The sequence below is a fragment of the Myxine glutinosa genome, chromosome 9 (genome assembly GCF_964187855.1).
Source record: "Myxine glutinosa chromosome 9, kmMyxGlut1.1, whole genome shotgun sequence".
Classification (NCBI taxonomy): domain Eukaryota; kingdom Metazoa; phylum Chordata; class Myxini; order Myxiniformes; family Myxinidae; genus Myxine; species Myxine glutinosa.
In genome coordinates this window covers 98,346,584-98,357,953 of record NC_136269.1, presented here as the reverse complement: position 1 = coordinate 98,357,953, position 11,370 = coordinate 98,346,584, and the positions used below count along the sequence as shown (strand labels likewise).

Below are 11,370 nucleotides of genomic sequence, written 5' to 3'. Positions count from 1 at the left end.
GTAAAAGAAACTCACCAGATTGATATACCGAGTTCAGAAAGTAAACCCAAGTCAAGAAAAAAAAAAAATTCCATATTAAATGCCAAGTCTGTATATATATAACTGTGAGAAATAGTAGAAACTCCACAGTACGTGCAGGGCGTCTCATTTGCATTGAATAAATAATCGGGAGATTAAATCAGACGCGGACGTAGCTTCAGGACTTCGATCTTTAATTTTTGACAAGCTTTCGACCAACAACGGTCTTCTTCTGAGTCGGCCCCAAGTTCAACGGAAGCTAAAGAGCTTTCATAATGCAGATATCTATTCCTCATCTCATTATCTCAACCTGATTAGATCATTGCTGTGATTGGCTGAATTATGTTCACCAAGTTCCGTTGAACTTGGGGCCGACTCAGAAGAAGACCTTTGTTGGTATATATATATACACAGTGAAACTTCATGGATACTGTTCCTGTCACATATGACCATACAAGTCCCTCAAATGGACATGTTACAAACAGCCAGTGAATTGGTATTACAACAGGATATTCTGGAACCTACCATTATCAGGTCTACCACTACAATAAAAAATAAACCAGAATTAAAATGTATACGTCACAAGTGCTCTGCGCAAAATGTAAAAAAGAGGGTTTGAGTCCAACGGAATTTATTGCAGGATTGTGTAAACGTATCAGCATTATGGAATTCCTGCAAGTGTAAAAAACATCCCACTCAAAATGAATGACGTGTCACGAGGACTCTAAACGGCCGTGGCACAAACTCTGTTTATGACATTTCTCACAAAGAAATACACTTTAATGAGAGATTACCAAAACATTCAAATTGTACTTACATTCTGACCTGCCTGTACAGCCATTGGCTTATTTAATACAGCCAGTTACCTGCCTGGTGGAAAATGTTGGTCGCATTGCAGGTTCAGCTGCATTCGGTTCGCTCTGGAGGAGCTATTATGACTCGAGCACGAAGATTACAAAACAGGCACATTAAACAAGACTATAAAGTATAAACCGACTCTCTGTTTATGATCACTTAGTGGGGAAAAAAATCCCACGATTTATACAGCTTTACAAACTCGGTTTGTGGAGACTCGCTTACACGTGGCACCCTCGCATAGGTCATAGGTCACAATTGGATGCGCAAGAGAAGGTGGCATAAAAACGAGCTCCATGTTGGTAAACATAACAGTTTTGGTCCAGGAAGAGCAGGAGAGCAGAGGTTCACAGGATGTTTGAGACGAGAACGACATAGTCGCTTCGACTTCTCTCTATAACCCAGGGCCTTTATCTACGGACTTGACTGGTGCAAGTCCCCTCTGCCTGAAGTGCTGCATCACTTGCATTGGAAGTTCAGCCAGGACGCTTTTGGCCAGAGCTTGCTTTGGCATCTGCAAATAATAGGAAAACAATTCACCGAAGGGGTTATCGCTGTGTCCCCAACCTAATTTAATTGGGTTTACCCGGACTCCGTGTGGATGAAGTGAAATATTACAACAAACTTCTTAAGAAAAGTCTGCTTGTACTTGTTGAGTGACTCACGCCAAGGAACTGTCGGAGAGGAACAAACTGGACAATGTCTCGAACAGCTGCCTCTCCTGTGGGCGCCGTCAACATCTAAAAGATACCATAAATCAACTTATTAACTTAGCAGGCAAAACTGTATCAAACACAGCAAGCAATAAAACTTACGTTCGTATGAAATGAATATTTGAATGAATGAATGATCGTTTTAAGGCCATTTTCCCCTGCTAGAGCAGGGGTTAGCCTTGCGGACCCCATGACAATCATGGTTCCCTGTTTGAGACAATGTTTTTTTTTTAATGGCCAGATGCCCTTCCTGACGCCAACCCTTAGTCGCCTCTTACGATGCGCAGGGATACGGTTGTTATATTAGGTATAATCATATTTCTAGTCCTGACTAAAAAGAAACTAATTTAGCTAAACGTTTAAAAAATGGTGGCTTAAAAAAGAAAAAAAAATTACAGGGAATCCTAGATTTCAAATTCAAATATACTTCTCGAGGTTTATATCACTTTCCCCTTGAATCGAGGCTTCACATTAATTTGAGTCAAATCAATTACAAATAGTGTTATTTTCAGCTGAGCTCCGTAGTGTTCCAGTGTGGGCACGTGCAAGTATATTCGCTTTGTCAAATCCATTTCAATGTTTACTCCAGCCGATCTCACCGCCACCATTCCTGACTACTAGGTTTATAGTGCTTGTTAAACACTACTAAAATGGCAACAGATTCGACTTAAGCTTTGCCTGCAAACGCCTTCATCGTTCACAATGTTGAAACTGCAGGCTAAAATAAATAAATAAATAAAAGTTCCCATTCACCACTCTCTCAATTCCTTCCCTCCTCACCTGATTATCTGAGTCCAGGAACTCCATGGCTTCGAAGTCTGCACCCCCAACGCCCACAATAATTATGGACATGGGGAGACGGGAGGCATTCACCACGGCACGGCGTGTGTGATCCATGTCACTGATCACACCGTCAGTAATGATCAGCAGCACAAAATAATCCTGCACCCAAGGATAAAAAAAACCTTTTTGAAAATTGTTTATTTTACTCCTGTTTTCTTTAATGTGCCCTATCAATTTTCCATCCATTGATTACATAATATGCTGATGTCCCTCCTTCAATTTCGTGCTGTTATGGCTTTCAGACCTTGAGATTTTGACTCTAATATTGTTCCACAACTGACATTTTAAAAGCTTAAGAGAAAGTCCAATGGCTGTGTCATAAATCATGAAAAAAGCAGGAAAGCTGAATTAAAAGCTGTCAGACAACAACTAATGTCTTATTTTAACTAACGCCACCCAAACACCAAACTGACTGACCGAGGCCTGGTTCTTCTGAATGGCCGCAGCAGCAAAACTCGCCACGTGGTTGATGATCGGAGCAAAATTGGTTGGCCCATAAAGTCGCACGCTCTGTATGCAGTACTGGTAGGCTTGCACTATTCCCTCGATTCCTGTGAAGGGAGGAGGGTTTAATATAGTGGAATGTGGGTGTCAAGATACAGCTACATCCACCGCAATTACAGGGAGAGCCAACAAGTTACATATATTTATCAACCGTGAGCAAATTCACACAAGTATACCGAGTTAGATTCCTTACGGTTTTTCTCCAAGGCTAGATTCTGTATGATGATGAAGACGATGATGGTGAGGCTTTAACGGCCACAGTCATTGCCTCCATGTGGGGTTGGCAATGGAAACTTTTTGGCCCAAATATTTCAGGAACTGGTTGGCCAACCCTGACGTTCAACTAAGTTGGTTGGAACAGGAATTTGGAACTTGTTCAATGTGTCGGTGAATAGCTCACCTACTCTTCACGAAGGACACCATGGGATCTTTAACATCCACCAACTAATGCGAGCAGAAGAGACACCCAGTTTACCGTCCATCCGAGGGACACATTGATAAATCACCTTGCATGTAAAACACCAGATTGACAGTTTATATCTGGGTGGAGATTCGATCCCAGGGTAGACAGCATAGAGGTAAGTGTGTGTATCTCTGGGCTAGACCTGCATGGGATGATTTGAAAAAATAAAGAATGATCCTCTCTCGTAATTCCGATTTGTTTAAATTTCAGTTAAATTTCCCTTTAAGATGGTAATGGGGCCGACATAGTTGGTGAGAAGTGTTTGCCGATTGGCTATGAAATAATATTGCTGGGAAGATAAAGAGTTCAGAGAGGATGAGTGGGGAGGGTTAACAACATACAATACATTGCCTATCAAATAACAATTTAACAAACTATAACTAATCTCGATCATAAGATCAATATTTGTAGTGTGCGAATTTAGTTTTAACAATAAGAATGGAAATTTGAAATGAAAGAAAGGCATTCCTTACCATTGCAGAAAGGGTTTTGAGGGTTGAAATTTAATGCAAAGTCGTGGTGAACCTATGTGTGGGGAAGGGGAAAAGGGGAAGAGTGGGAGGAGAAGAGAGACAATATGTCTGTGGTTAAAATCCATGTTAAGGGGGTGGATGTGACAGCGATTGCTGATATGATATGCCATATTACAAAACTTCCAAGCATTGGCCATTAACTCGTTCTAAAAGTATTAACCAAACCATACTTATTGATTAGTATTTCACTATTGTAGAAATAAACTGCAGCATAGCCACTCCCACACAAAATATGCTACCCATGGACACATGCTGCAAATGAAAGGAGAAGAGGAAGAGTATGCATAGGCTATGCTCAAATTGTACTTAAACGTGGGTTCTTCAGTGTTGATCCAATTGTGAAACCTTTTCTCAAAACACAAACCAAAGTCAAGTTGTTCATGGTTCATGAAAGTTGACTTGTTCGTTCATTTGAATTGTATCTGCAAGGAGGTAAAATAAACTATAAAGTCACTCTTTGACATTGCGACATCAACCGATATGCCTCCACCCACATTATTACGTTATTATACGTACTTGTACCAAGTTTGGTTAAAATCCCTTCAGCTGTTCTCAAGTATCACATTTTTCCTGCCACGACCTTTGATGCAAAATCTAATCAGTTCATCTTTTCATCATAATAAATACTTATACCAAGTTTGGTCAAAATTCTATCACTTGTTCACAAGTTAGCTCGGTAACAGAATTTTTATCTAACGGGACTCTGACCTAACTCTGACCTAGAGTCTAACTCTGACCTTTGATCTCTTGATCCCATATTCAAATCAGTACATCTTTGCATCATTATACATATCTGCACCAAGTTTCACTTGGATCCCTTCAGCCGTTCTCAAGTTATTACGGGAACAAAAACCTATCACGGTCGGACGCACGGACATCTGGATGGACAACCAGAAAAGATAACGCCTCCGGCTGAAGTTTATTGCTTTTGATGTCAAAAGGTCAGGGTCGCCTGAAGTCGTAAAAAAATTTTGTATTTATATTCGCGGTTTTCGTCATGTTTAGCAGACGAAAGAAGAAGTCCGACTACAAAGTGGATGCAGATGGACTTTTCATTTTCAGATGTTTTCTAGTGATTAAACTTTTATTTGATCGAGTCTTACAAGAATCAGATTTTTAGTTTAGAAATACAAGATTTTTACATCCAACTGTAAAAGGAGAAGCGTGTGTGTGTGTGTGTGTGTTGTGTGTTGTGTGTGTGTGTGTGTTGTATTCACTGCCACTGCTCACTTGTACTAACAGAAAATGATACAAACCTGCCACCTCTCATCCATGGATATTTCTCGTATTGCCATATTTCCACAAGTCCGATTTGTAGTCAGGGTAAGAACAATTGTGGTTAACCATTTTGAAATTTACACTCTTTTGTCTAAATGCTGAAAATTATGTTTAAAGGATTATTTAAATTAAACGTTTCGCGCTTGCAACGGCAGGATAAAAGTGCTCGCCAAGTAGAAGTCACTGAAAACGCACAAACAGAGCATGCGCAAAAAGGCCTCATTATTATTCATACGTCATTTCGAAAGTCCCGTATTGGTGAAGAATATTCAGATACTTTAATTTTTAAAGTGATTCTTCACCATTGAGAGATGGGGCCAAAAATTATATGCAGCAGGACATCTCAAAAAAAGTTGTGGACAGATTATGGAAAAACTTGGTGGATGAGTTGGGTAGTTGGGAAGAACAAGCCGATTAGATTTTGGTTCAGGTCCGAATCCAGATCCGGCATATCAGTGGGATGCAAACCGTAAACTGTTCACCAGGCAGAGGTATTCATTTTACCAAGTGCCGTTCTAGTCTCAAGTATTCCCACTACTTGATGAATAACCTGGTGTTGGCTTAACGGTTAGGGTGCAGGCCTGGGATCCTAGGATCCTGAGTTTGAATCTCGTTCGATCGTTGAATTAACGCCAGGGGGGTTGACTCAGCCTATCATCCTTCCGAGGTCGGCAAATTGAGTACCAGCTCACTGGTAATTGGGACACTGCATCAGTGGCACAAACGCGCTTCCAGAGGATTATGCAACCAGCAGCCACAGGCTGCATATAAAAACAACAACAACAACTTGATGAATTGCATCCTTCTCTTCATCATCAACTTCCCTTTCATTAAGGCAGATTTATTTGCTTAAATACCCTGTTTAGCTACACCGCACACTAAAAACCTTCTCCGACCACTCTCCAACAACTTGAACAAAATAAAGCAGAAGCAACAGCAGCATCAAAAGAAGATGAGACTTTTTAAAAGTCCGTGAATCCTCTACTCCATTCACATTCCCTCATTAACTTCTTTAATTCATTTATTTATCTTTAACCTAATAAACCTATTCTTACCATTAAGATAACCCAAGGTAACATCCACATCCCAATGAAAAAATACCTGCCATTGCGGAGGCAGTTGGGCTCCAAATCCAAGTGCTGGGAAAAGTTTGTCTCTGGGGATATATACAAATGAAGTCCATTGATTATGAGCAAAGGATTTAGTCAAAATGGTTGGTAGATTAAATTAAAAACAGCAGCACCATAATAATGCACTTGCATAATAAAAATGTATCCGCTTCATAAATCACAGTGTGAGTTTGGCTCCAATCAAATGTGAGCCACTGACTCACGAGTCGTAGTCTTGAATGATTTCACCGACAGACCAAATGGCGTTGAGGTAGCTGTTGGTGCCTGTTTGGGTGATGTGGTGGAGTGAGTTTGGATCTCGTGGATCACCATTGGAGGCTGTGAAATCTATCCCCACCTGAAAATGTTTCGACAAACGTACATGTATGTTAAGCAAATGTAAAGAAGAAAAATATTTTGACTTTCCTTCAATACAACATTCATTTTTAAAGAAAATCAATGAGGGTTGGTGATGGGTGGGAGACAAATAATTGTTTAGAAATGTGACCAGGCTCTAGTATACCCCTATAGTACCCCCTTCCTGGTTAAACTGCTAATATCAAGGCTTAATGCACACCACACCTCCACTCTTTCATTCCTCTTTTCTCCCATTTGTGGATCTACCTTACTGAAGCTGTTCATTCCCAAGCTTCGCTCCAAGGCATCAATAAGGTTCTGCACCACTCTTGTTATCCACCACCTCATCTAACCCAATCATCTTGCAGGTTTCTGGGGTTCCTCCTCTCCTCCCTCTCTTCTTGTCCTGTTCATTCAATCATTCCCCTGCTTAATGTCTAACTATATCCCCACTCTACCCACTGTCAGTTTGTTGCATCTTCCCCTCTCTAAACTCCCTCCTCCATGAGTCCCAATATTGTACAGAAAATGTAACTAGAAAATAGAATTTGATGCAAATGTGTCGATGGATATGCCTCCGCCCGCATTGGGTGTCAACCCACTGTTATATTTGATCGAATTTAAAGGTCACATGAAAAACTTAAAGGTACTCGTACCATGAGAAAGAGGCAGAGGGGGATAGTGAGAGTGAGAGAGAGAGAGAGAGAGAGAGAGAGAGAGAGAGAGAGAGTGAGAGTGAGAGTGAGAGTGAGAGTGAGAGTGAGAGTGAGAGAGAGAGTGAGAGAGAGAGAGAGAGAGAGAGAGAAAGAGAAAGTGTGTGAGAGAGAGAGAGAGAGAGAGAGAGAGAGAGAGCGAGAGAGAGAGAGAGAGAGAGAGAGAGAGAGAGACTTATTTATTTATTTATTTATTTTTGACTTTTAAGGTCTTTTATTACAAAAGTATAAAAAAAGCACAACAAACCAAGTAATTCAATAGCAGTCAACAAAATAATTAAATCAAGGAATTGAAAAACATGACATTAATTATAATTAGAGCAGCAAAAAAAGTTCATCTCCCTCCACCTTCAAAGAGCACTTGACATTCGGCCTTTTGACCCCAACATCATAGTTACTCCCACCAGGGAGTAATGCATTCACTCTTGTCTGTGTGTGTGTTCGTGTGTTTGTGAACAAGATATCTGGAAAAGTTCTGAACGGATTTGGATGAAAATTGGTGCGATGATTGCCCTTGGGAAAAGGAAGAATTATTATTTTTTATTTTTTTATTTTTTTGTATACAAGATCGAGGCTCGTGAAAGAGCGAACATTAATCACACAGAAAGACAAACCGACACATAAAACATATAACATCGGGAGCGGTAGACAAGATGGGGAGAGAGGGGGAAGGACACAAATACAACATTTGAGAGCAGGGACCGAGAAACGTGGAGACATCGAGAGATCTGTGAGAGGGAGAGGGCTTTGGGCGGGGGGCATGGGAAGGGGGGTGGGGTGGGAGAGGTATAAAACATATGGACACTGCCAGGACTTCCAGGAAAGAAGTTGGAATTTCAAACAAGGTGGATATGGGGTGAATTAGCGGGGGTAGAAAAGATCAAGGTTTTGGATGGGGGAAGATAAGAGATGGTGGTGAACAGCTGTTTTAAAGACCTGGAGGGAGGAGTGGGATTGAAGAGAGTGAGGGAGTTTGTTCCAGAGGTGGGAGAAAAGAGGAATGAAAGAGTGAAGGTGAGCAGAGAGCCGAGATTTCGGCAGTTTAACCATCAGAGGGTTGCTGGCAGATCTTGTGCGACCTGTAGGAATATTTGGGGGACAGAGCACAGAGAGAGCTGGGGGTGCAAGGCCGGAGAGGAGTCGGTAGAAGACAGAAAGACCACCTACCTGCCTGCAGTGAGTGAGTGAAAGGCCCTCAGAGATAGCTTCATCGCGGGAGATTCCAATAATTCTGAAAGCTTTGGTTTCAACAGCGTGAAGTCGAGCTAGGTGTGAGGCAGGAGCACCGGCCCATAGGGGAGAACAGTATTCCATTGAGCTGCGGATGAAAGCCTTGTATGTGGTGAGGAGCTCAGGTGTGCCGAGGAAGGACTTCGCACGACGGAGGATGCCCAGTCGGCGACTGGCTTTGGAGGCCAGCTTGGAAATGTGGTTTTCCCAAGAAAGATCATGGCAGATAGTGAGACCCAAAAGCTTGAGCGACAGAACTTCTTGGAGAGGATTGTTGAGAAAGTAGATGGGAGGGTTGTCCAGTCGATCTTTTCGGAGAGACATAGTAAGAGTGTGAGATTTGTCCGGATTGAAAGACATGTTCCACTTGTTTGACCAGTCTGTGATTTTGTCCAAGTCTTCAGAGAGTGAGGAGGCTGCAGACTGCCGATCTGAGGGAAGAGGAATGGAGCGGCAGAGAGTGGTGTCATCAGCAAAGAGATAGAGAGGATTTTCCAGAGAGTCGGAGAGATCATTGATAAAGACCAGAAAAAGCACAGGGCCCAGAACACTGCCTTGGGGAACTCCAGCCTGAACAGGAAGGGGAGATGAGAGAAATCCATTCAGGGCCACACGTTGACTACGACCAGAGAGGAAGTCCGCAAGCCATGCATGGAGATTTCCATGGATACCATAGGAGGAGAGTTTGGTGAGCAGAGCTGGGTGCCAGACCGTATCGAAGGCACGTGATATGTCAAGGGAGACAGCTCTGATTTCCTGTTTGGCATTGAGGACCTCCATCCATTGTTGAGACAGCAGAAGCAGCATGTCCAGAGTAGAGTGACCTGGCCTGAAACCAAATTGATGATCAGAGATCAAGCCATTGGAGAAGAGGAAAGATTTTATATCCGAAGCAATGATGGATTCCATGACTTTGCTGATAATTGGGAGCAGGCTGATTGGTCTGTAGTTGCAAGGATCTGTTTTTGCACCTTTTTTGAGTAAAGTGGTAATGTTTGCTGATTTCCAGGATGCTGGCAGATGACCTTGAGCAAAAGAGAGGGTGAAAAGAACAGAGAGAGGGTGAGATAGAGCGGCAGAGCAGGATTTTAGGACCCTTGGGCTGATGCCGTCTGGTCCAGTTGCAGAATCAGAGTCGAGGTTAGACAAAAACTCCTCCACCTTGTCAGGAGAGAAGGACACAGAGTCCAGGAGCAGTTGGGTTCGACTGGGAAAGGTGGGAACAGAGAGAGATGGGTTTGGGACTAAATATTTTGAGGCAAACACAGAGTTGAGGCATTCGGCTTTCTCACGTGCGATGTCAACTGTGTGGCCATTTGAGGTAAGGGAGGGGATGGAGGGGGAACAAACACCAGAAACGGATTTGACCAGACGCCACCAGGATTTGGAGGAAGGAGACAGGTTTGAGAGTTCATTCTTGAGTGTGGAGAGATAGTGCTTCCTGGCACTCCTGAGGGTAGACACACACTTGTTCCGAGCTTGGTGGAAGGAACTGAGATTGCCTTCAGTTGGATTAGCCTTCCAAGAGGCAAAGGCAAGTTGTTTCAGGGCAACTGCCTCACCACAAGATTCAGTGTACCATGGACGGGAGGAAGGGTAAGACAACTGAAGACGAGATGGGATAAATCTGTGCATGAGAGAGAGCAGTTTGCTTTGGAAGAATTCCCAGGAAGAATTGATGTCAGAGGCAGTGGAGATGGGAGACCAATCCAGACGATTGATGGCTGCTTGAAGACCATCCCAGTCGGCCTGAGTGAAATGCCAGACTCGTCGATGCTGAGGAGGCTCTCTGAGAATGGCCAGAGAGATGTCCACTTTGACAAGCACATGATCAGAAGAACCGATTGGAGCAGAAGAAGAGCAGCAGACATTAGCAGGGAAGTTTGTCATAACCAAGTCTAGAAGAGAAGATACTCCATTGGTTGAGATCCGGGTCGGGAAATTGACAGATTGTGTCAATCCCAGTGGGTCACAGAAGTCCTTTGCTGAGGTGCCATGACTGGAGAGAGAGGAACCCACACCCAACCAGCTGGCATGATGACAGTTGAAGTCACCACATATGAGGAAGAGAGAGTTGGGATGAGTGGATAGAAGTTGGTCCATGTTGTCAGACAGTGAAATGTAGATGGAGTCATCACTCTTTGGAGGACGGTACAGAACACAAATGAACAAAAGGTGGGAGCGGAGAGGAAGCCGTAGCCAGATGTACTCCTGGGGGTGAGGAGAGAGGGCAGTGCAAGGAGAGTGAGGAAGAGAGTTTTTGATAAAGATAGCCACCCCACCACCAGGACGAGGCTCAGGTCTATCATACCGGAGGAGGGAGTAACCAGGAAGAGATATTAAGGAATCAGAGACATCTTGAAGGAGGAAAGTCTCTGTTAAGCAGATCAAGTCTGGATTGTCAGAAGCAACCTGTATGGAGAGATCAGTCAGGTTTGAGCGAAGGCCCCGGATGATTGAGGTCCATACCGTTAATGAAGAGAGAGGGGGAGCATCGGGTACAGGACAGGGGAGGGGAGGAGTAAGGTAAGATGAAGGATGAGAGGGGGAGGTAGGAAGAGCAGTTGATAGTGTGGCAGAGATTACAGAAGAGTTACAAGAAAGGGAAGGATGAGGAGGATGAAAGGTTTGATGGTGAAGGGATGAGGCACAGTGAGGGGTTGTTTGAGGAGGGGCAGAGGAAAGTAGAAGGTTGGGGGGGGGTGGAGGTATGAGATAGAAGGGAGACGAAGTGGGGAGGAGGCAGCTTTGAGG

General features: G+C 43.3%; 1 protein-coding gene across 4 annotated transcripts in view; it reads right to left on the bottom strand.

Moving 5' to 3' along the window:
• Positions 1–632: 632 nt before the first annotated feature.
• LOC137435196 (copine-2-like) overlaps positions 633–11,370 on the bottom strand; it is a 103,003-nt gene continuing 92,265 nt past the window's right edge. For all 4 annotated transcript variants that reach the window (XM_068128768.2, XM_078784557.1, XM_078784558.1 and 1 more), the window contains 7 exons: positions 6,541–6,674; positions 6,309–6,363; positions 3,870–3,921; positions 2,847–2,980; positions 2,367–2,528; positions 1,539–1,613; positions 633–1,387 (listed from right to left, as the gene is read on the bottom strand). In XM_068128768.2, the coding sequence (XP_067984869.2) occupies positions 1,268–1,387; positions 1,539–1,613; positions 2,367–2,528; positions 2,847–2,980; positions 3,870–3,921; positions 6,309–6,363; positions 6,541–6,674 (732 nt within the window). In that variant the 3' untranslated portion in view covers positions 633–1,267. The remainder of the gene's footprint in view (positions 1,388–1,538; positions 1,614–2,366; positions 2,529–2,846; positions 2,981–3,869; positions 3,922–6,308; positions 6,364–6,540; positions 6,675–11,370) is intronic.